Source organism: Camelus dromedarius, chromosome 1, assembly GCF_036321535.1.
Source record: "Camelus dromedarius isolate mCamDro1 chromosome 1, mCamDro1.pat, whole genome shotgun sequence".
Taxonomy (NCBI): Eukaryota; Metazoa; Chordata; class Mammalia; order Artiodactyla; family Camelidae; genus Camelus; species Camelus dromedarius.
The window spans coordinates 80,508,754-80,534,698 of NC_087436.1; the positions used below are offsets into that span (position 1 = coordinate 80,508,754).

Consider the following 25,945-nt stretch of genomic DNA (forward strand, 5'->3'; position numbering starts at 1 on the left):
AAAACATTTTTTCACATTACCTGTATTTTCTTATCTAAATACTAAGGCTTAAGAAATATTGAGAGACAAACATCTCACTAGATATTTCAAAGCAGATATTTCACAGTTAAGAACATAAAAGCTATCAGAAGCTCTACCCAATAGAGTTATTGGCTTTATTTATGGGGATATTAACAAAAACAATTCGTTTTATGGAATAAAACTATAACTGTTAAAAGTGATAACACTTGGACAAATTAGCAGCATGATGACACTTACATTATTTTTGAAGTGAGAACTTAATTGAAAATACACTTTAAGAATTGAAAGTAAATGACTTGGATAAAGCAGTCTTATGATCTTAGAAACCTGGATTTCCGTCATCATATATTTTATCACGATATATTATAATTGTTTATTTATGTGTTTGCATTTAAGCTAAAGGATAACCAAAGTAGCCCTGTGCTGAGCTGAACCCTCAATGCCTAGCACAGTAACTTGGCACACAGTAGGTTTTCGTTAAGCACTTGTTTAATGAAGGAATGAGTAAATTAATACGAGGGACTCTTACACTGTCAACGTCTCCCAGGAAGCTGTATCATTTTTTGAGCATTATAAAATGTTGAGAATGATTATGAACGTTGAGACTATAACATCTGTCTGAAAATACGTATAACCATAACCACGTGCTCCCATTGATAACTAATATCAGTAAGTCTGGATGTATCTGACAGTCTTGAGAATAAAGAGGAAAGTAAATTTCATAGAAACTTTTCCATTAAGTGCAACGGGAGCTTAACTAACCTTGGTTTTACAAATAATACACAGATGTCCATGTTGAAAAACACAGAATCAGAGCAATAGTAATATTCACAAATAAAGGGACAGATAAGTAAGTAAGAGAGAATTCATTTGTTTTCATTTTCTTTTAAGTTAATTTATAATTCAAGCCTTAATACTGAAGTCATACATTGTATACCTTTCAATTCAGAGCACAGAGCAGAGCCATACCTGTCAAAAGAATCTGTGGCTACTTTGTAGAGATAAATAAAGAGTTTACTGCAGTGCTGTAAAGTGGGTGACACTGAGTCCACTGAGATTACGTCTTCCTCTAAAAGTCTTTGAAATGGCTGTGTATTTGAAGGGAAGACATTCATGGGGCTTATTTTTCTTAGGTCTGAGAAGCAGCCAAGAAATCGAACGGCATCTGCCAACTTCTCATACTGAATCTCTGTTTTGAAGAAATGAGAGTTGGCTGGCTCATAGCGCATTGCTGCAGTCAGTGTGCAGAACACAGTGTGGAGAAGTTCAAACACTTGATTCTGGTTCACTTTCTCCCAGCCATTCTTGGGTGGCGAGCTCAAAGATCTTTCCATAGCAACAAGCAAGGATGTAATGTACACAAATCCTCCAACTTTCCTGAAAACTGTTCTTGAACGATGGCTTTCTCGAAGGACTGACAGGAGGGCCTATGGGGGACAAAAAAACAATGCAAACAAAAACAGACTTACAATTCAGATTTAAAAAAAAAAACAAAAAAACCCATACATCAATGTCAAAGAGGAATTCTACTCTGTGAATATCTGATGTGTGTATTTTTTGTCATTTACCCAATAAGCAGTCCTATGAAGCATGGCAAATATTTTGCTAATTAAAAAACGCCATATTAAAAGCAGAAGATAATTGTAGGAAACACTACCACATACTTCTTTTGATAGAAAAAGGCTATATCCAAATCCTGGCTGAAAAGCTTCCTATGTATTTGATGGATAATGATATCAATGAATTTTTAAATGAGGAAAATACATATTCTAGTGTAATTTTACACACTCTTTAAACATGAAAACTTACAATTAATTGCGTGTGTATATAAACTGATTTATTCTAGAAAGGATCAGAGATGACCCGGAAGCCTTAAGTATTTATATTCATATAAAGTGACCATATCCTGGTGCTTTGTAAAGAGGAGTCACTTCAGAGGACTTATTAACAAACATTCTCTCTTGCAAAGTGAACTGTAGCTGGAGGGCTGAAAGCATGCTCTTGCCCAAAATAGCTTGTCAGCGCTAAGAAGTAACACCTGAAGGCCAAACAGGTAAAATAATCTTTTATAACTATTAGTTATTTTCTGAACTGTTATACTTTTAACTTAGTTTATTATTAAAAATAACAAATTATAAAACTATCTAACATTTTATGGAGCACTTACCATATATTAGGTACTTCTTTAAATGCTTTAATACATTAATTTATCTAATCCTCTCAATAATTCTATACGTTGGGCACTATCATTATCCACACTTTGTAGAAGAAAAATTGAGACCCAATGTGGTGAAGTAACTTGCCCAAGACTGTACAGCTTATACACAATGGCAGAGATAGGATTTAGAGCCAGGCAGTCAGATGTCCCTACTCATGCACTGAACCATGAAACTATCCTGCCCCAAACAGCAATCTGAAATCTGCAGATACACAGGCTCCTTGCCCCCATTTCAGCAACTGAGACACCATGAGAATCTAGTATTACTTAAGACACAATTTGTAATCTTCCCAGTCATTACATTTGAAAACGCCATTAAAATACTTCACACATTTCTAATGTTACTTATGAAATGGAAAGGCTAAATATTAATATTATCTTTCTGAAATATACTACTTCAGAAATTATAAAGATTTCATTGTACATACCAATATCTGATTATTTTAAAAAGCAGGAAATATGCCATCTGTATATGTAAATACAATTTTGAAATACAGTATATTCCTTCCATTTTTCTGCAACCAATCAATTTCCATTTTGTTTCCATATCTTCTCTAATAAACTGTACTTATGCTTACAATATCAACCTATAACACAAGACTTCATAACTTTTTGTTCTTTTTAAACATCTTATAACCTAATCTGGTGTTTAAATGCAAGGGCTAGAGTCAGAATGCTTGAGCTGAAATTCTGACTCCAACGTTAAAAAGGATTTTACCACAATTACTTAACCTTTCTGTGCCAGAGTTTCCGTTATGTAAAACCTAGACAACAACAATGACTTACGTCTCAGGAAATGCATGTAAAACCCTTAGCAGAGTGCCTATCACCATCACCATCTTCAAAAACACACTGGGGAAAAACAGGACGAGTACTATTTATACATGAGGAAGTATGAGTTAAGAGTTAATCTGTACAAAGGCATGTTGCTAGACAGAATCATGACAGGAGCTAGAAAAACCAGCACTTACTAACCCTCAGTCAGGTCGTACTCTGTACTACGTGCTTCTGGATAAGTCCACCTGCTACCACCTCAAAACTGGCACTTTGGCATTATCTAGGCATTCTCTCCACATGTGAAACTTTAAATACCATAAATAAATTTATATCCTACTTGAAATCAATAATTAATGATAATGTAGTGAACACCAAATTTACAAGGAGAAATAGATGCTATGTGGTAAATTAGACAAAAATCATCAGCTGTAATTACCTACATTTACATAAATATAATGCTTACGATTCAAATTTATGCATCAGCAGAATTATAGAATTTCAGGCTTGTGCACAAATAACAACAAATTAAGTTACACAGGTCTGTGTTTGAGTCAACTGAAGGAAGGCAGTGAAAAGCAATTCCAAATGTAGCAAAAATGGAAACTGAGATTGGGATCCCAAATCCTCCTTGGTGCCTTCCAACACTACTTCATGCCCTCAAAACAGTGGAACGCTGGAGCCAGCTCGAACTAGTCATGAGAGCCAACTGTTATATTTTGAGACTTTTGCGTGCCAGTTGTTAAAACATAAGCCTAAGTAAAAATTAAGTCCTATAAGTTTAAAACTAAATTATTTTAAAAATGAAAGTAATAAATAAAACTCATTACTTCTTAGTTATTTTCTATATTATCCTATTATCAGTGCTCTTGAGATAGTACACAATGGAGTGCTACTGTACATCTCCTCAATCCACGTTCAGTAACACATCAGCTGCCTGAAGTAGGTCACAGTGGGAGTACTGACACCATGGATATCAGTAAATGCAGCCCATCAGGACCCTCCTCTTGTCTTCCTGCAGTCTCACAGTCATTTACCAGAACAACACTGCCTTAAAATTACAGGTCAGCCCATTACCTCTTGTTGGCTTTATCTACCAACATTTTACAAATTCAATTACAAAGATATCAAGAAAAGAGGAAAATACATGTTTAAAAAGTTGGCAACCTTAACCACTTTCAAAGGCACTTTTCCCCCCAACAATCCTTTCAAATATACAAATGCTCCCCAATATTAACACACATGTAGATTTCCTTTTGTCTGACAGATATATTGGGGTCAGATTAATCTTGCTTTTAAATGAAAACACATATTCAAACTGTCATTACATTCAAAACAGGATGAAATATACAACAGCATAAAGAAAAGAATGCAAACTTTTCATTATTGATAACAAATTGAGTAAAGCAAAAGCTACTAAAGAAATATATGATTCCAGAAGTCAGCTGTACTTCCTGTCATGTCTGGCAGGAATGGGGTGAGGGTCCTAGGAGAGGAAGTCAGACGGAAAAGAGTCAGTTGATGCCCAGCGGGCCTTGGAGGCCAGGTTAAAGCCATTGACTTTTCTTCTGCTATTATTATTTTGACATAATTTTAGACTTGAAGAAAAATTGCAAGAATAGTTCATAATAGTTCTTAGTCATTTAAAGATAGCTACAGATTTTATCAGTAAAAGTAAAAACAGCACACTTATCAAACTTACTCTTAAAATGTCAGTCTTCAGCTGCAATTCTGTTGGGGGAGCTGAATGCATCAACCCCAGGAGAGTGCCCATGTCATCGTCCCCGTTTGGCGAGAGCACCAACTGTTGGATAATCATCAGGGCATGCTGCCGACACTGAGGGTATCTCACTATATTATGCGCGCATCTTGCACCTCCAAATTCTCGAAAAATTCCTTGAAGGACGGAGAAAAAAGAACAACATGGGCTAACTCAAGACATTCTGAGACAGGCCAGACGAATTAAAATCTGATCTTTCTGCAGAAAGAGTAACTCAAAAGAATGCACATTGAAAACTACCCAACTATTTCACCTTTTAAATTACAATACAAAATTGCACTGTGGGATGTCAGTAAAGGCGTATACAAATTTTTCTCTAGATTTTCTTGATGCTGGGATGCCCTGATATGTTCATCATGTCCAAATTCTCCAAAGCGAGAACATTCAGAAATTCCATAGGTAGATACCAGAGATCAATATTTTTCTGTAGGGGCTTTAATGAACAATATGTGAAATCAATTTAGTGAAAGGCTTTCAGATGAACAATATCCCAGATAAATGTTTTTAAACTGAACAAGGCTTCCAAAATAGTGGCAAGAAAAGAATGGAGTAAGTGATTCCACGATGAAAAAATTTACAAGGAACCAAACTTTTCAGTTGGTAGAGCACACTAACAAAGACAAACTCTGTGACAGAAAGCATCAGACATTGTCCTGTTCCAAAGGCTTCATATAGATTGATTTATTTAATCCTCATCCCCTCCTGTAGAGATGAGCACATGAGATGTACCGATTTGAGTAACGTGGCCACGGTCAGTCACACAAGCAGCAAGCAGCCAGGCAGGTTTTATGCCTGCATAGCCCCATTCTACAGCCTGTGCTCCTGACCACGAATGACACTTCTCACATCACATACTGTCCCCAAGTATTAAAAATATATGGACCAAGTGATCTAAGTTAGCAATCAGTATTTTCTCCAAAGTAATCGTTCTGTCCTTTATGCCTTTAGAGTACCTTGCATATGCCATTACTGCAACAGTTTACATCAAACAGTCTTAATATTATGTGTTTATATGTTTGGTCCCCCATTAAAATTGGATTTCCCTCTGATTTGTGTTTCAGTAAATGTTTCCTGAATGAATAAATGTCAGTGTATTTTGAGGCAGTGGCCACTGTTCTATTTAGTGAGTTTCTATTTACTAACTTTATATGAGAATTATATAACCTTGAAGTGAGTGTGAGTCATGTGCTAAGGTTTAGCACATGGAAGGCCATGTTTACTTACTTCCTGGTTGCCAGGTAGTGCCCATTAGATAATCATAATGGCTAAGGGTTTTTGACTACTATGAGCAAAGCACTATTTTATGTGCCTGAGACTACACAAGTAATAACATCTTTCCTAACAAGGAAAAGATAGTCGATAAGAAAAGAACTCTGAAAATGTCTGGTACTCTGGGAGATGGATTAAGTGACTTCTGGTCTTACAGAGTAAGCTCTCCACTCTCCTACATCAGTAGAACTGTTCAGTCTCTTCCTGTGTAACTCTATGTCATGTCATATCAAAAGCTAATTTGCCAAGTAAATTCTTGTTAGTATATCCTTATTATGTTTCTGACTATCTCAGCCAACTAAACCTCGTTAGTGGAAATAAGGAGATTATGATACTACAGACAAACTGTTAATATCACCCCCATTAAACTTCATCATACCTATTGTTTGACTTATCTACCAAATTCATTCAACTCTGTCTTGGCATTTGCCAAAACTGTATTTCAATAATTATTTATACAACTACCTGTCTACATCTTTCCTCAGCAGGTTGTAATTCCTTTGGGGCAAGAATTATTTTTCATCTTCAACACCAAGCCTGGTGTCTGGGACACACAAAATATTTTAAATATGTTGCATATTGAGTTCCTCTGTATTCAGGCAAAAAAATGTGCATGCATTTGTGTGTTTGCTAGCTTGTTCATTTGTTCATTTGTTCATCCATCCATTCATTCTTGGCTTCCCATAACACTTAAAATACAATTCAAGTTCCTTAGCATGGCCTAAAAAGCTCTATATGATCTGAACCCAGCTGCTCATCTGAGCTCACCTTCCAAGTTGTATTGACATTGTTGACTGAGAGGTTTTTGACATTGCTAAAATATTAAGTAATTTTTTTTTAAACCAAGAGTGATAGTTCATAAATATAGTTGGACTGTCTATTAATGACAGGTAGAAAAGGACTGAAGAGAAGGTGAGATTAAAGATAAAGTAAAAGTTTAATGAATCCATTTCACCTGGGAGAGGCAAATTTTATTAGAGAATCATTTTTCAGTATTTCCCAAACGTTGTAACATTATAATACTCTAACTTAAATTACTAAATAATTAAGAAAATCATCATGTGAAGCAAATGTTTCAGAAAACATTTAAATAAGCAAAGTTATTCGACAGAGTCAGCACTATATAAGTAAAAAAATAGAATACTTCAAATACAAGGCACACTATAAAAAGCAATAAAATATAAGAATATATTTTGAAGTAATAACGTTATATATTTTGTCATTCATAAATTTAAAGTCAAAAGTATTGCATTTCTAGAGATATGAGAGTACCATTATCAAATTAATAGCTTTTTCTTTAACTAACAGGAGCATCTCAGGAGCAAGAATCATTAGAGAAGACATAACAGAGGTAATAACCTCTAAAAGCATTTGCTAGAAGCTTTTCTATTACCTGCATTTGTGTTTGATCCTTGGAGAAGCACTGTCAAGGTCTCCATAACCAACAAAGCCAGATGTTTTTGGTCTTCAATTGAACTATTATTTCTTGAGTCTCCTAAGAGAAAGAATAAAAGGTCCGTATCACAAAAGTTACAAGCTTATTTTTTTCCTGGATTCAGTTTTGCTTTAATAATTACAAAAAATTTCCTTAATATTCCCTAAAACAATTGATATAATACAACCTTTAAAAATGATACACATATCTACCAACTACCAAAAGTAAAGTCAAAATCAACGTTTACAAATTTTATTTTGGAGTGGCTAGAAAGCTATAGATATCTAACAACTATTAGAAAGGAAAATGTCAATCAAAGTAAAGTGTATCCTTCTCATTCTCACAGGGGCTTTGCTAATCAAGGAGGTCAAAAGGAGAATGCTAGATTCTAAGGCACCAAGAAGAAAGAAAAGTTTATGGATAATGCTATCTATTCAACTTGTATTAACCCATTCAACACATTTAATACTAAGTGCCAGATACTACTATGCTTTTATCAGATTTATCAGAAAGGATGAAAAACACCAAATTTAAGGTATCTAATGATAATACATATGTGTATAAATAATATCACTAAGAAGATATATTTATTTGCGCTCCATAATTAACAAAAACATTTTGAGACTGACACACCCTAATTGTTTCCAGAAGCTTTTTAAATTCCCTCTTAGAAATAGAAAGTAGTAGGCACTAGTCATGTGGATCATAAATGTTTTCCTCAGTTTTTACCTTAAATTCTCATCCACCAAAACATATTTCTATCCCCTGACCTCCTGTCCCGGCCCCCATTGCCTTTCCCTAATTCCCTAATAGAGGCTGAATGAACAAGTTAATTCTAAGAAATATTCACAAGGATTTCACAATAATGCACATTACTAAGTAATTCAAATCAATAATCAAATGAAAGGCAAAACATGAACAAAACACTCTGTCCAAACCCCTCTGTCAAATAAAAGTAAAATTATGGAAAATGCTTTACCTTGTTCATTTAGTGCCTGAGTTGGATCCTTCAAGAGGGCAGCATATTTGTGCAAAAGGTTTACCATGACCTCCAGAAGGCCCACCTCCCTGAACACATCTTTAAATATGTAGTCATGTCGTGTAAACTTAAGAAGTGTTTTCATTGCAATAATGCTACAGTGATAAGAGGAGCTAGATTTTAAAAGGATGCTAACACTAATAAGTTCTTTACAAGGGATATAATTTAAGCTAAAAACGACAAACTCCAGCATCTCGAAGTATTTGTTTTGTACTTCCGGGAGTTTTGAAATCTTTTCTGCAAACTGTGACAGTGTGTGCTGTGACTCGAGGATGAAATAATTGGCATTGTCGGCCATGTAGATATTTGTGATGGCATCAAGAATGATTTGGGCAAGGAAGTTGGTTTTTGCTTTTAAAAATGCGTTCTGAAGAACAGCAAAGGCGTGGACGTTTCTCACACTGTGACCTAAAACAGAAAACAAGAACACAAAAGTAGGTGCTATGTGATTATTTTATTCATGGCAAACTTGGTCTATTTAAACAGATCATGAATTGTAACATTTATCAACTATTTGAGAACACATCCTGTTTTCACAAAAGGTCTTCTTTTTCTTCATCAGTTTCAGTCATTTAATTAAAAATAAAGAACAAAACTGATCAAGCTTTTAATGCAGCTTTATGAATATTCTGATTCAAGAATTGTATATATTGAAACATTACATGTTTTAGAAACAATAAAGGGTATTACATAGGCCTACGCTTCAGAGTTTGGAAATGTGCAGGACTGTCGCTTTTTATTATCTGTAAGATTGATCTTGACTATAAGACCAGTGACCTCTCAATCTGAAATGACTTCGAGGCTGAAGAGGTAACAGGCCTGAAAGCAGCAAGAATGGAACCAGGAAAACACGAGGAGAAAAAACTTCTCTAAGTTCCAGCTGTCCCATTTTAATTACTAGAATTTTCATAAATTTTAATTTGGAAATTTATTTTGTTTTCAAGTTAAAAGTGCAATTTCTTTACAGATGCATTTGTTAAAACAGGTTATGGCCAGTTACTAGCTATATTTATAAATATCTGATTTTTGAACACACAAACTGGACAAAACAAAAATCTGTATACACTGGCTCTTGGGAGGCAAATTAGTGACAATAATTATAAAGATATTAACACAGAAAGTATTTGAGGCAAATGAAAACAAGCATCTACCTATAAAAATTGTCGCCAGGTTCACAACCATTAGGAGTACAGGCATTTGCAGGAGTGACCAAAAAATAGAGCCTTACAGAATAAGCTGGATTTTAGGAAGGATAAATACAGAACTAGGAAAAATATTAAATGGGTTAGAAAGACTGGTTAGAAATTCTGGCTTGTACATTATCTGAAAAATGCCAAGATTTTAAAAAATCTTCAGTCTATATACGATTTCAACTTTCTGTTCGTTTATAACATATAAATTTATTCCATGTGTGACACATGCCAAATCTTTACTTCCAGTTCCTTATTAATAGTATGCTTGTTCTTTCTGAGGACATCTCTACTTTTTATTACCTGCAGGTAATCAAAGAACAAGCTTAGATAGACTGATGAACATACAAATGTGAAAGACTGACTACACATGACAAGGTTAAAGAATAACTCTAATCAATAACTTGCATCTTTCAACTAAGTGACGATACCAATTCTCACCATAAAGGAGTTAAAAAGAGCTGAATTTAGGGCAACATGGAAAAATTGACATTTTCCCAAGTTTCATCTTTATTATCTGGTTTTAAGTAATGTCACTGACAAAAGATAAGACATATTAACAAGCAACCCCAAGAACAAATTATCCACCACAAAGAGCTGAATCAAACACAATGTGTACAAATACACACACAATCAAAAGCCAGTAGAATGTGGTAATCCTTGCAAATAAAGGTAACACTAGAACGGTCAATAGAACATTTGGCTGTCAGTAATTTCTTTTTACTTACAGCAATGAATCTGCTCTGAGTCATCCTGAATCCCCCTTGTTATCCAATTCATCAAGAGGCCGTTAGCAAATAGTTAAAGTAAGCTGATCACAGTAAATGACCGAGGAACATCAAGACTAACTGGTCTCCATGACCAGCTTCAAGAGCAGAGCATTTTAACCAAATGAATAACCAGTCTTATACTGCGCGTAAAATTCAATCATTTCCTGTGACTAATTCAGAAAAAGATATTTTCTGTTTGTAATATTATTTCCAAATTTAGTACACCTTATATACAATGAAGCTAAACAGAATCTAGTAATTTGGACTTCTGTCAGGAAAAAGTATCTAAAAGAATGGCTGAGTTGTAATAATATCAAAATTAGCAGCATATGCATTTGAAGTGCATTGTAAGTGCTGGTATTATCAGGAGTAGTTATTGAGGACTGTCATTGCCATTCAGTTCCTACAATGTTCAATTGGAAAGGGAGAATAATAATTAAACCTAAAGGATAATTAAAAGACTGCATGCCATATACACACACACACACACACACACACACACACACACACACACATATGACAGGAATACTGATACTTAATGCTCTAATATTTTAAGTAAACAGATGTACCCTGTATAAGTATCAAAATTTGTATTAACTGACTTTCATTTGTTTAGCACAGAAATAACTAAAAGAAATGAGGGTAAAGTGAGGAAATTATTCTAAAAGATGACAATCACGATCCCATTACTCTCAAGACCATAAAAGCAGAAAGAAAAGAATTATTCTAAGGTTTAGAAGAATAAACACATACACAACAAAGAACAGAGCTTTCTTATTTTCAGAATTCCACGCAACACTGCAGAGAATGGCCCTGAGGAGTACAGAGGAACAGAAAGGTGAACAGTTACAAAGACACCTATGGTAATAATCCAGGTGAGTGATCTACAGAGCCTCAACCAAGTGGCAGTAGGGCTAGTAAAGGAGGGAGGAGCCAATAAATGTTTAGGAAGCGTAAGACAGAAAATAATAAACGAATTACACATGTGAGTGACCGGTTGGAATGGAGGCTGACTATAAACAACCTGCAGTGTTACACCCCTGCAAGTCTGCTGAACGTCAGGCCTGGACACATCTGCATCCAGAATAAAGGGAACCAGAACAGATAAAGGGCTCTTCAAAGTAAGCCCATGAGGAACAACACTTCAGTCAGTAGCATGAACAAAAATACAAAAAAAGAAAAACACATTATCTTTTTATATTGGTTAAAGTTTTATGAGAATTAATGTGCTACAAGAAAATGTTTATAAAGGTGAAGTCACAGAAGAGTTCTGAAAAAGACAGGTATGGTCTTTTCTTATGAAGAGGTACATTCTCTATTAAAAATACATGAAAAACACTCCCTGTGTTTAGCGAATAAATTTGGAAGCAATGGAGAGCTATGAATTACGGAGTACCACCTTGCAAAGATGTTTGTAGAACAGTTAAGGTAAAGAATCACTATGGAGTTGCTATTAAACAGAAGGATTGCTACATTTTTCTTTAACTTCCTTCTTTAGAAAAATCTCCCTACTAGTGAGGATACAAAGTTTTATAAAAGCTTTTGCTATATAACACAGAAACAGAAGTCATTTTTCAAGCTTTAACATATACAGATACATACATTTACCAGCTTCACTTAACTCAGTTTACTTTTTATTTTAAATTTTATATTTCTGTGCTGTTTCACTTGATCTAAAATCAGCAGTAAAAATAAGGTAGGTAAACTATATCTATGTATACAACAACATGAGGTAAATATATTCATGTTTTCCCTTTTAAATGTAATTATCAATGAATGGGTAAAAATTCCTTGATAACAATAATTTCCTTTTCATAGATGTTGAAAGGGAAACCAGTGAAGTCAAAGAAAAATGTTTCCCAAAGTACCCTGAACAAATAATTGACAAAAAGTAAAATAAAGACTGTCAAATATATCAGACATATACAGTTTTAACTTATAAACAGTCCAGACCAAAGAGTTAAAATCTGTAGAGGACTCTCACTGCCTCGTTCTATCAGTGCTAAACACGGCATCATCACAACTGTATTTCCTAATCTCCATTCCTGTACAATAGTCCATCATCTTTTGCATTTCTATACACAAGCAAGAAGCAATCCAAAACAGATTAAGAAAACAATTTTATTCACTAACAGTATCAAAAAGAATAAAATACTTAAGGACAAATTTAACAAAGGAACTGAAAGTTCTATACGATGGACATTATTAAAACATTTTTAAGAGAAAATAGTAGGACCTAAGTAAATGGAACTCATGAATTGGAGGATTCAATATTGTTACGATGTCAATTCTCCCCAAACTGATCTACAGGTTCAGTGTACTTCCACTCAGTATCTCAGCAGGATTTTTTTGTTTTCAATGATTGACATGAAGATTATTAAATTTATACAGAAGTTCCAAGGACCTAGAATATCCAAAATAGTTTTGAAAAGGAAGAACAAAATTGGACAACTTAAATGACTATTTCAAGACTTACTTTAAAGATAAAGTAATCAAGACCATGTAGTATTGGTTTAAAGTTAGACACATTAATTAATGAAGTATAACTGCAAAGAGTCTCAGATACACGGTTACACACGGTGTTTTCAACAAAGGGCTCTAGCACATGTGGATATCCATATTGGAAAGAAAAACCCAACAAACTTTACTTTCTACTATATACAAAAATTAACTTAAACTATATCGTAGAACTTACTGTAAGAGTTAAGATATAAAACTGCTAGAAGAAAACAAGAGAAGATCTTAGTGAATTGGGGTTAAGTAAGATTTCTTCAATATGGGCCAAAACCCACAAAATACTTTAAAAGTGATAAACTGGACTTCATCAAAATTAAAAACTTCTGTTCTTCAACAGATACTACCAAGAAAAGAAGAGGCACATCAAGACTAGGAGAATACATTTACAAAATGTATACATATCTTACAAAGGACTTATGTAGAATAGTGAAAGAACTCTTAAAATTCCAATAAAACAAACAACCCCATCAAGCATTGGGCACAGAGATCTGACACAAAGTAGAGATACAGACAGAAAATAAGCACATGAAAAGATGCTTGAAATAATTCAGAAAAATGAACATTAAAAAACACAGTTAGATACTATTATACACTTACTCGAGTATTTAAAATTAAATATTAACACCACTAAGTGTTTCTGAGGATGTAAAGCAAACTTTCATACATTGCTGATGCAAATGCAAAAATGGGACAGCCACTTTAGAAAATACATTTGGCAGTTTTTTATAAAGTTTAACATATATTTAGCATATGAGTCAGCAATTGTACTGCTTGGTATTTACCCCAAAGAAATGAAAACATATAGTCCACACAAAGACTTGTTTTATATCAATGTTCCGAGTAGTTTTATTCATGCTAGTTAAACAACTGGTGAGCAGATAAACAAATTTCAGGATATCTAAACAATGAAATTCTATACAGCATGAAGAAGAAACAAACTTCAGATACATACAAGAACATGGATGAATCTTGAAAGTGAAAAAAGCGAGATACAAGAAACTACATACTGTATGACTCTAGTTTATGAAATTTTACAAAGAGCAAAATCAAAGCCCATCAGTGGTTGCCAGGGCAAAGGGCACTGATGTTTTTGAAAAAGAAACTGATAATATCAAGGTTAGGTCACTCACAATCACCTGAATTCTGACTCTTAGGATAGCATCCTTTCTAGTTAACATTGCTTTCATAGACATGATGTCACTGGATTCTCAAAGGTGCTAGGTTATATATTTATTATCCATGTTATAGATGGTACAAAGTTAGGCAGACATATGAGAAAGATTAATTTAGCTGCATTAAATCTCTCATTACAAAAAATTACACTACTGTAACTAAATTTTTTCCCAGTGTCACAATCAGATTGATTAGCCAAATGAAACAAAGTCCAAAATAGGAAGTACATTGCTGAGCTATTTTTACATTAACTCACAGGAAGAGTTAACTGTGGAATACTCAAGCTAGAGCCTATAAATTAGAAGAGTTCATTTAATATTTTTTCTTTAATATTAAATAAAATGAAGCCTTGAACTGCTCAGTAAAATATTCTTGGATTTCACTTATTTAAAAAGTTCTGTATAACCTATACAGTGAAGGTACATCTTATAGAAGTAGTTTTGATAACTTCAATCTAAGTTGTAATTTTTCAGTATAATTTTCTCCAGCAAAATAAATTTAGGATATTCTAGTATATCTATTTATTCTCAGTGACTTAAACATTTATAGCTGCTGACTTCTGTCGTAAAATACACAGATAAAGTGCTGTGAAATTTAAATAACCAGACATGTTGATATTAAATTTTACATGCAAGTATCATAACTCTATTGAATATTTAGTAAGTAACAATAATGTGAAAGAAATTATTAGAGGCCTCTGCACTCGGGTATTTTCAGAATGGTTATTGTGCATTAAAAAGATTAAATAAACAGTAAAACTAGCTTGTACTCTCCCATAGTTAAATGTTATTAATTACACAAGAAGTTTTCTTAGTAAAAGATCATTCATTGAAAGCCAAAGTTAGAAAATCTGAACCATAAAATTCATTTCCTGTAATGTAACTTCTCTGTACCTAGGTCTGTTTAGTTTTAAATAAAATATAAGCATTTGCACCTGTGCTTTCTATATACATCTTATGTAAAGACAGGCATAGAGATCAGAGTGTGAATCAAGCTCCATCTGCAGAAAGTGGAAATGGGTGGTGTGTCAACATTCAAAAGAGTTATGTCTGGATTATTAAAATGTTGGAATGTTAAAATAAAATACTAAAATGCAAATTTTAGGGGGGAAGGTATAGCTCAAGTGTAGAGCACATGCTTAGCATGCAGGAGGTCCTAGGTTCAATCCCCACTACCTCCTCTAAAAAAAAATAAATGAAGAAACCTAATTACCTCCCCTTCAATAAATAAACAAACAAACAAAGTGAAAATAAAATAAAATATAAATTCCATTGATTTTATGATACTTTTATATTATTTTAAAATATTTCATCTGCTAAAGACTGTCACTCAAGAAATTACACCATAAAAAGCACCAACTTTAATGAAAAAGTATATTACCTTTATACAAATAACACAAATAAAGAGAAAAGTCAGACTAATTCATTCTTTCTCTATTTCTTTGAGTGGATCAGAATCGGGGGGAAAGAAAAAGACTCACCTTTGCCTGCTGGCTGAGGTACTGCAAATCCAGGCAATAAAAAGGGTGCCCCTGTGGTAATACCAGCTGGTTTTAGTTCACTGACACCATACGTTGTTAGGGAAGTTATCAGATTAACCAGGTCTTTCAAGGCATCTTTGGATTCTGCCTCTTTTGCTTGTTCCAACCTAGGAAAAGTGTGATTTAGCAAATATTTTCTCTTGTATTTTCAAATTTAATACAGACATTTTCGGTTTTATATGCAATAAATGAATGTATAGAGTACCACAAGAAATTTCTTCTTACATTATTCCTATATAAAAACAAACTATTTTTATTAAGTCCATTAATTTTATTATAAGGCATTACACTATACTTGAAATAAATTATTATCTATACTCAGAAGACCTGATAAATACTGATTTTGCCAGTAACAGTGTTATTTTAGGTAATTACTAATCTTTGGTAGAAAGACTATATAACATTAAAGGATTAGATTAAATATCTCTAAAGTTCCCTAAGGTTCTAAGATGATAAAAGTTTCACTGTTTACAATCAAAAACCGTATTAACCATTTCTTTTCTAAGAAATTTTCTGTTAACAACTTTAAAAGTGAATTCCTTGGGAAGATTTGCAAGAGTTTATCTTTATTTCATTAATTAAGTCAGATACTCTCATTAGAGTACACTTAAGTAAAGCTGAGAGTCTAACAACTTTTGAAAACAATCTTAATTTCTTTAAACTAAATGTGGAAAGTTTCATTTTAACAATTATTTTCATGCCATACACAGAATATTGTAACCTTTTTTTTCCCCCCACTTATGAGTGTTGTGTACATGGCTCTCCATGGTAGTATAAACTCACCATAGGTATGCTTTTAATGGCCATGAGGAGCCAACCATGGCTTTGGGGAGTGGAGAGTGGGACAGCTAGTAGAAATCAGAATACAGAAGCACTAACATACATAAAATTTTGTCCACATTTAGAATTTTATCTTTAGGATCAACAACCACAAGTGAAATTATTGTGTCAAAGAATATCAACATTTTTAAGGCTCTTGATACTATCTGGTCAATCTGCATTCTCAAAGGATTTCATCAATTAGTAATGGGAAATGGTTATTTCATTAACTTTCATATATCCTCATTTGCAAATTAGGATATACATGCAAAGTTATATTCTTGAGGGTTGCCTAGTATTAAGTAATGGCAACTAGGTCAAACTGGTATTAAAAATAAAAAGTTTACAAAATAGTGCTGGTTTACAGTAGATCAAATGATTTAAAAATATTTAATGGTCTGGAAGCAACTAGTGAGACATAAGTATCTTCTTCCTAATAAACTTATAATCAGCCATTTTGCCAGTATCTGCACCAAACATTTGAGATGAAAGAGGAGGCTACTGAAAGATTTTTAGACTGACTAATTTGTTTTATACATACATTTGTAAGGTATTCATTCAATCTGCATAATTATTCTTGTTATTAACTACATTAATAATAACACTGGAGTTACTAATAAGGAAAGCCAAAAATATAATTAAGCAAGGAGAGTTTATACTTTAGGAAGATGTTAATTAGCTCATTTAAACTCCTCACCCTTTACTAAAGAGTGGATTTATTCTTCACATCTAACCACTGACTCCACATTTGCAGCTTCCATGTCCCAATCTAATGCTAAATTCACTTTGTACCCTCCTGACAGAACAGGAATAAAAAGAAGTGATTAAAGCTAAGATTAAATAAGTGATTGGTTGATTTCTTTTTTCCCATAACCCCAAACTACATCATTTCTTTTGCTGAAAAGACTGAGCAGACACTGAAAATAGAGTCTTAAATTGTAAGGTTTTACCTAAGCAAGAGATCACAAAGGAAATTATATCCTTGCCATATCCGAAAATCATCCAAAAGAGTTTGGGAAACATCACTGGAATCTTTGAGGAAACAAGAAAGCCCAGCAAACATTTCAACAATTTCTAGGGGAGACAGGTCATCTGACTGCTGCATATTCTGAACACATGTAGATAAACATTCTTTTTCTGTTAATAAAAAAAAAAAAATTTAAAGAATTAAATATATATATATAATTCATGTTAATTGCTTAAGAACATTTTCTTCATTCTTAACTGGTGTTTAACAAAACATTAAATGAGACATTAAATTTTAATGTATCTGCAAAATACTGTAAGACAAATGTTACACATTCTAAAAGTAAACAGAAGATTCAAATTCACTGGGAAAGCTCTGCTTCGAAGTAGTAAACAAAGGGTAACACAGGAAGTGTTAAAATAAGTTGACATTTATTATCATTTTTACATCGTATTTGTTTTGTCATTAAACACAATGACTGCCTGCTGCCAAATGATATTTTTGATCTTTTATATTAATATAGTAAAAGGAAGAAAAAAATTAAAACTATCTTTTAAGTCTAAGGAAAAAAATCTATTAACTAGTTAAAAGTTTAAATTAGAGTAAATACAGACCAGTGAGATATAGAAATTTCAGGAAATAAATTTTAAAATTATGTTTGTACTATATATTACTAGTTTAAGACAGTTAATACTGACTTTGGGGATTGTAGGCATTTCAAAGACTTCCCTTGCTTATCTTTAATAAAATGTATTTGTCTCAAGAAACCCAGTGTCACTTAACAAAAGCTAAGAGGATTTAACATACGAATAGAGGCAAGAAACGTTTAATGATGGACTGATGTCAAGCAAGTGAACAAATAGTTGTATTAAAAATTATTTTGAAAGATTTTTTAGTGAGATATATATATATATATATACACACACAAAAAAATACTACAAATGTCTATTTAGACATTTTAAGGGACAGTTGATACGTATATGAGCTAAAAAGAATGAACAATTTCTCCATAGTGCTGATAAAGAATCCACCTAATTTCATTTCTCTGCATCAGACTGTCTACTTATAAAATATCTTCAAAAAGACTTTTAACAATAGCATAGAAAAAAAGCCTTTTTTTTTTCCAGCAAGAGGAGAGAAGAACAGGCTATGATAAAGAAGACAAAGAACTTTCATTATATTATGATTGATCATTTACATGCTAATGCAATTATTTTAACTCTTTTAGATATCCATCATTTGGAACAAATGCGAATTTCTTACATTTGAAATGCCTCACAAATAAAAAATAAATTTTTTCTCCTGGCAAATATACTTTTTAATTTAAAATGGAATCTTTGGAGGACTGAGAGATAAAAATAAATCTGCCACCATGTGAGGGAAGAGAAAAGTAAGTGAAAGAAATTCAGAGGACCTAAAATAAATATGTTAACAGATATTCACCATGAATATACTTCACAACATTGACACTAAGACCGTGGCGGGATATGGTCATAAGGACTTCTCCGGCACTCTTCCTCCAAGGCAGGTTATAGGGAGGGCACCAAGAGGTTATTGCACTGAATAAAAGCTGGAGATCGTCTTTTTGAGCCAGCTCCTCCGCTGGAGAAACAAAACTGCAGAGTTTCACTAAGATCTAAAACAACAAGCAAAGAAAATACGTATATAAATAAAAGAATGATTGGTGAAAGGAAGGAGCTGGAGAAGGACTAGATCTAATTATTAAAACTTTCAAAAGTTCAGGGTCAGCACTGAGTAATATCACTAAAGCCACAATGATGAGTGCTCTAACTTTGGCAACATTAAAAAAGACATCTATAATTTAGAAGTGTTTTATGGTAAGACAGTTAACCACCCCTACTTTTATCTGCTTATTTTTTTTTAAAAAAACATTCTATGCTTACTATCTTCTCTTCACCATGTATTTTTGTATACCTTACCCTGAAATGGAATAAATCAACAGTAACTTTCAAGATCAACATTTTAGTTTTCTAATTTGGTTCTTTAATTCTTAGTTTGTCATAGGTAAAATGTAATTTTCTTCTCTAAAAGGGACAGTTTTAGGGAGACGAGGACGGAAGAACAGATCTTTAAAAACATTTTCAAATTGCTCTACCTTCTACACAAGTAGAAGGGGATATTAGAATAATAAAATCATCTTAATTCAGAAGTATCTTTTAATTATGTCTGACAGCCAAAAATCTTCTAAAGCATGGCTTTCAAAGAAAATTCAACATGTCTTAAACTCTGGAATGAGAATTTATTCCTTACCTATGATTTGCAAAATACATATTACATAAGAGTTTACAGCACTAAGGTTGCCTGCTACTTGGGGAATTCAGCTATCCTCGATGGATTTTTTTCTTTGAATCTCAATTTGGTGTCAAGAAAAGTTAACTTTTTTCTCTGTAATAAAGCTTTTCATCTAAATATTCTTAAAAATATACAGAATGAATAAAATAGCTATAATTTATAAAATAATTATATTCTCTTAAAGTAAAAGTACTTCATGGAATTTGAGTATTTTAATATCTATGGGGAAAATGCTAAACAGAAAAAAGTATTTAAAATACCGTTTTTTGTCCGAGAGAGCTAGGTCTTGCTTTTCCAATTTCCTTCAATGCAAAATTTTACTTAAATGTAAGATTTTCTCATTCACAGCTAACACATAACAGGAAAAAAAGATCAAGCATTCGGAGAAACAACAAAACATTTATAAAATCAGTAAGTACAAGCATCCTCCAACAAAAAAATACCTGGAGAAATGACTGGATACCGGATTTCCATTAATACATGTAGTATGTGTAACTTTTCCCATATGTGTCCAATTCAATAAAAAAGATACATGAAAAAAAGACAGCCAATTGTAGCCAAAAAATATATGCTCAGAAGGGTGTATTGCTGATTGTACTTTTTGTTGATTCTCACACTGCCCTTATGTGATTAGAAGGACAGATGGTCATTTCTTTAATTTGTAACATAAAAACAAACCCCAAAATAAAATACTTATTTCCAAATCAAATCATGGTTCTCAAAACTAAGCTAGATTTAATTTTGTGATGTTGACTCTTAAGGTAACTAGTTCTTAATCTTCAAAAGCAAAAGGATTCTTATAAATAATCTAGTATATTAACAACAAAATATCAGAAAGAGAAATTAAGGAAACAATCCCATTTCCATTGCATCAAAAAGAATAAAATACTTAGGAATAAACCTACTGAAGGGGACAAGAGACCTGTACTCCAAATACTGAAAGATGCTGATGAAAGAAATTGAAGACGACACAAACAAATGGAAAGATATACCATGTTCTTGGATTGGAAAAATCAATATTGTTAAAATGACCATACTACCCAAGGCAATATACAGATTCAACACAATCCCTATCAAATTATCAATGACATTTTTCACAAAACTGGAACAAAAAAAATTTTTTAATTTGTGTGGAAACCCAAAAGATCCAAAAGGGCCAAAACAATCTTGAGAAAGAAGGATGAAGCTGGAGGAAATCACTCTCCCTGACTTCAGACTATACTACAAAGCTACAGTCATCAAGTGTATGGTACTGGCACAAAAACAGACACACAGATCAATGGAACAGGATGGAAAGTCCAAAAATAAATCCATGCACTTACAGTCAATTAGCCTATGACAAAAGAGGTAAGAATATACAACGGAGAAAAGAAAGTCTCTTCAATAAGTGGTGCTGGGAAAATGGGACAGCTACATGTAAAAGGATAAAATTAGAACATTCTCTAACACCATATAAAAGATAAACTCAAAGAAATGGATTAAAGACCTAAATGGAAGACCAGATACTATAAAACTCCTGAAGAAAAACATAGGCAGAATACTGACATAAATCACAGCAATATTTTTTTGAATCAGTCTCTTACAGTAATGGAAACAAAAGCAAAAACAAACAGAACCTAATAAAACTTAAAAGCTTTTGCACAGAAAAGGAAACCATAAAGAAAATAAGAGAACCTACAGAATGGGAAAAAATATTTGCAAACAATGCAACCAACAAGGGCTTAAATTCCAAAATATATGAACAGCTTATACAACTCAGTATCAAAAAAACCCCAAACAACTCAATCAAAGAGTAAGTATAAGACCTAAATAGACATTTCTCCAAAGAAGACATACAATGGCCAATAGGCACATGAAAAGATGCTCCACATCACTAATTAGAGAAATTCAAATCAAAACTATAATAAGATATTAACTCACACAAGTCAGAATGGCCACCATTTTAAAAGTCCACAAAATGCTAGAGAGGGTGTGGAGAAAAGGGAACCCTCCTTCAGTGTTGGTGGGAATGTAATTTGGTGCAGCAACTATGGAAAACAGTATGGAGATTCCTTAAAAAACTAAAAATAGACTTATCCTATGATTCAGCAATCCCATTCCTGGGTATATATCCAGAGGGAACCCTAATTCAAAAAGATACATGCACCCCAATGATCGTAGCAGAACTATATACAATAGCCAAGACATGGAAGCAACCTAAATGTCCATCAATAGATGTATGGCCAGGGAAGTTGTGATATATATATATATGTAACAGAATATTACTCAGCTGTAAAAAGGAAAGAAATAATGCCATTTGCAGCAACATGGGTGGACCTAGAGATGATCATACTAAGTGAAACCAGACAGAGAAAGACAAATACCATATATCACTTATATGTGGAATCTAAAAAGATGATACAAAATGAACTTCTTTACAAAACAGAAACAAACTCACAGACATAGAAAACAAACTTATGGTTACCAAAGGGGAAAGTGGTCAGGGGATAAATTGGGAATTTGGGTTTAATAGATACACCCTACTGTACATAAAATAGATAAACAAAGACCTACTACACAGCACAGGGAAATCTATTCACTATCTTGTAATAACTTAAAATGGAAAAGAATCTGAAAAAGATTTTATTTATATATAAATAAATAATGTATATATAACTGAAGCACTTCGTTGTATACCTGAAACACTATAAATCAACTATACTTCATTTAAAAAAATTAAAAATTAATCTAGTATAATCTTTTCAATTTATGAAATAGAAAACTGAAGAGTCTACATCTCATTCCTCTTCTGCCCCTACACTAACCACTTCTGTTTGCAGGAACTCTGTTATTAAGTCCAGCCAAGTGTGGCAGAGCAGTAATTGGCCACGTCAAAGAAAATGAAAAACAAAAACAAAACAAAACAAAAGAGTGCCTACATGAAGCAGTACCAACCGCTAAGGTCCCAGGAAACCATCTGTCACATAATATAAACATAGGGATTTCATCTCTCACAAACACTGTGTGTTCTGAAAACATTTAGTAAGTTTGTTTCCATTGGTTTTCTAGACAAAATGATGGAAACAACATCCAGCCTGTGGTGAGGCACTAAAAAGGGTAAGTGATGCCCTAAAGGAGCACATGACTAGGAGGCAGGAGAGCTGGGTTCTAATCACTGCCACGCAGCTGCTGCGGATCACAGCCACTTTCCATAACTGTAAATGACATGAGGAGTTTCATTTAAATTCTCTTTTGAGTTCATTTTGGCCTTAACACTCAATGATTCCAATACACTAAAATGAATCCCACACTTGGTTGAAAGTCAGCACCCACTGCTTTCAGATATAAGGAAAAAGTTTTTTTAAGCTTGAGAAGAAATCTTTGCTATATTTATTTAGTACTAAATACATAAAGCTAAGCTTCCATTTATTGCCTAAGGTATTAACTAGTTCTTCAGGAGGGCTTTACTGAAATAGGGCTCTCTTCTGGTTAGCAAAGACTAACCCACTACATTCGTCAGCAATGTCTTAAAGCAGCTTTAATTCCTATGTGATTTCTTCCTTTATTTATTCCCATCGTTTTTCTCATCTAATCTAACTGACAAGTCAGATAAAACTGAGTTTTAAGCCTGTTTCTGCCATTCACTCACATCATCATTTTTAGAGAAAACAAAAGCTCTGAAATCACGGGCTGCTGTGCAAATTAACACGAGATAAGGGATGTTAACCACTAGCATGAAAGTACCTTAATAAATCAAGTGTTCAATAAATACTTGTTGAATTAGCATTTTATTGATAATCCTGTCTTTTCCTTTCTAAACTGCTTTAGTCTCCCTCTCCTCAACCTTTACTGCTAGACCTCAGCAAAGCCAAGTCATTCCTGCAGCAAGGCCCCCAGTCACAGGAGGTGCAAAGGTCAGCTGTACAGGGCTCTGCCTCACTACCGCAGACCCACCATCCTCTCTGCTCTCTCATCCTACTCTCAGTGATGCCGGTGGTGGTGGCGGCGGCAACAGCAGCAGTCACAATTATTTACTAAACAATAAATATTTTTATCTCATGTCTATCATGTCTGAAGCAGAGAACCATAGCTCTGGGTATCATTTCACTTAATCCTCCCGAAACCCTTTAGGTAGGTGTCATCATTTTCATTTTAGAGATGAGAAATCTGCACTTTATTTCAGAGAACTGGATTCAAACAGGTGTGGGCTTTTTTTTAAAATTGAGGTGAAAACACATAACTGAAAATTTAATCATCTTAATCATTTTTAAGTATAGAGTACAGCAGTGTTAACTACATGCACGCTTTTATGCAACACACCTCCAGAACATTCTCATCGTGCAAAACTAAAACTCTGTACCACTGAACAACAATTCTTTTCCTTACCCCCGAGCCCCCAGCCCCCAGCAACCAATGCTCTATTTTTCAGTCTGACTACTTTAAACACTTATAAATGGAATCACAAAGTATTTACCTTTTTGCGTCAAACATGTATTTTTAAATACTGTATTTTCCTGTGGACAGATATTCTAAATGTTTGTAGTTTTGCTTGTTTTGAAAATGTTCTCCCAAGAAAGAGTATCAAAATGATGACAGTATTTCCAGGCTAGCTAACAAAGGTTTACTTAACCTGCTAATGCCACTTAAAGAAGAGTGGCAACAGTGGGAAAGAAGGGTTTTTATAGGCAGGGAGTAGAGGAGGTGGCAGAGGCCACTAAAATAAACTGTCTATTCTAAGTGAAATATTTATAGGCTAAGGACTTCCTATATATAGACAGCAACAAAATGGACTTTCTTGACATTAGAAGAAATATTACCCAAAACTTATAATGATAACCAATAAAAGTTTTCCTTGCTTAGTTCATTTTAGAGGTGTTTTTGCTGTATCAAATGTAATCTTAATAACTGAATGTCTGTTGAGAAACAAACTTGTTAATCCCTCACTCAAATATTTCTCAAAAGAAATGTGCACATTCAAGAAATGTGACCATTAGAAGAGATAAACTGAGTTTATAATAAACAGTATGAAATACCATAGAAAATGGTACAGGCAGAGCATCTATTTAAGGAGTATACCTAGTGTACTTTAAATAGACTGGTACAGATGGCCAGGCAAACAGCACCGTCCATACCTGTACAAAAACTTTCTGGAGTAGTCCACGACGTTCTGCTAGAGGTAGCTCATTCTGTGCACCTCCAACTGCCTCAGGCACATGTGGAAGGTCAAAAAACAGATATAAACACTTAACCAGGGTGGAAGGCACTGACATCGTTGTCATGCAGTCCACGGTTTTCTGGAAAACAAACCGGTAAGTAAGTGAATAGACAAACAGATGTAACTGTACTTGGTATAGGTAAGGAAACTCACAAATTTTAAGCCAGAAAATTATTTATCAAAATAACTTTTTAAATGACTGGAAAAAATTTAAAATGACTCCATGCTGATGAATACTCATTTTCTGTTTGTCTTAATCAAATATTGAGATGTTTATTATTTATTAAGTTGAGGCAGCATGCTTCAAAGAACATAAGCTTTAGGATTTAGGAAAAAGAAACCTAACCATGAAATTGGACAAACTAATTTTACTAACTCTTTTTTTTCTCTCCTATAAAATGGATATAATGGTGCATACCTCTTAGGATTAATATGAGGGTTATATAAGATAATAAATGCAAAGATAATATTAAGTACTAAACTATATATTAGTAGTTGCTTTACTATCACTTTTATTTTATTCTTATTGTAGATTCCCAGGGTTGGAAGGACACTTGAAGGATACAGCCATCACTGGCACACAAAAATATTTCTACATTATTTTCAAAGATTACTAGAGGAAGAAATTTCAGGCCTTCTTTTGGGGAACATTTCAGTATTGTTAAGATGAATGCTATAATAATTATCAAAATCTTTCCATAGTGCAGTTTGGAATAAAAAGTTTTTCCATGCTGAAGATCAACAAATTAGAGTCATTTGTTGATTAGTTTATTAACCTTTCTATTGAATATTTACTGAATGCTAGGGCATGTCAGTCAGTGTGTTGGAAGCTGGGCATGCGATCGTGAAGCACCCCTGCCCTTCAGAAGACTGCAGTTACCAAGGTTTGCCAAAACCTGTAAGTTAACCTCTTAAGTGTAATAATG

General features: G+C 33.5%; 1 protein-coding gene across 6 annotated transcripts in view; it reads right to left on the reverse strand.

Moving 5' to 3' along the window:
* The window catches only part of WDFY3 (WD repeat and FYVE domain containing 3), a 242,948-nt gene that overhangs the window by 109,256 nt on the left and 107,747 nt on the right, over positions 1-25,945 (reverse strand). For all 6 annotated transcript variants that reach the window (XM_064485992.1, XM_064485989.1, XM_064486001.1 and 3 more), the window contains exons 6-13: positions 24,937-25,098; positions 18,956-19,148; positions 17,496-17,682; positions 15,667-15,833; positions 8,477-8,944; positions 7,456-7,557; positions 4,716-4,909; positions 991-1,448 (exon numbers count right to left, since the gene is read on the reverse strand). In XM_064485992.1, the coding sequence (XP_064342062.1) occupies positions 991-1,448; positions 4,716-4,909; positions 7,456-7,557; positions 8,477-8,944; positions 15,667-15,833; positions 17,496-17,682; positions 18,956-19,148; positions 24,937-25,098 (1,931 nt within the window). The remainder of the gene's footprint in view (positions 1-990; positions 1,449-4,715; positions 4,910-7,455; positions 7,558-8,476; positions 8,945-15,666; positions 15,834-17,495; positions 17,683-18,955; positions 19,149-24,936; positions 25,099-25,945) is intronic.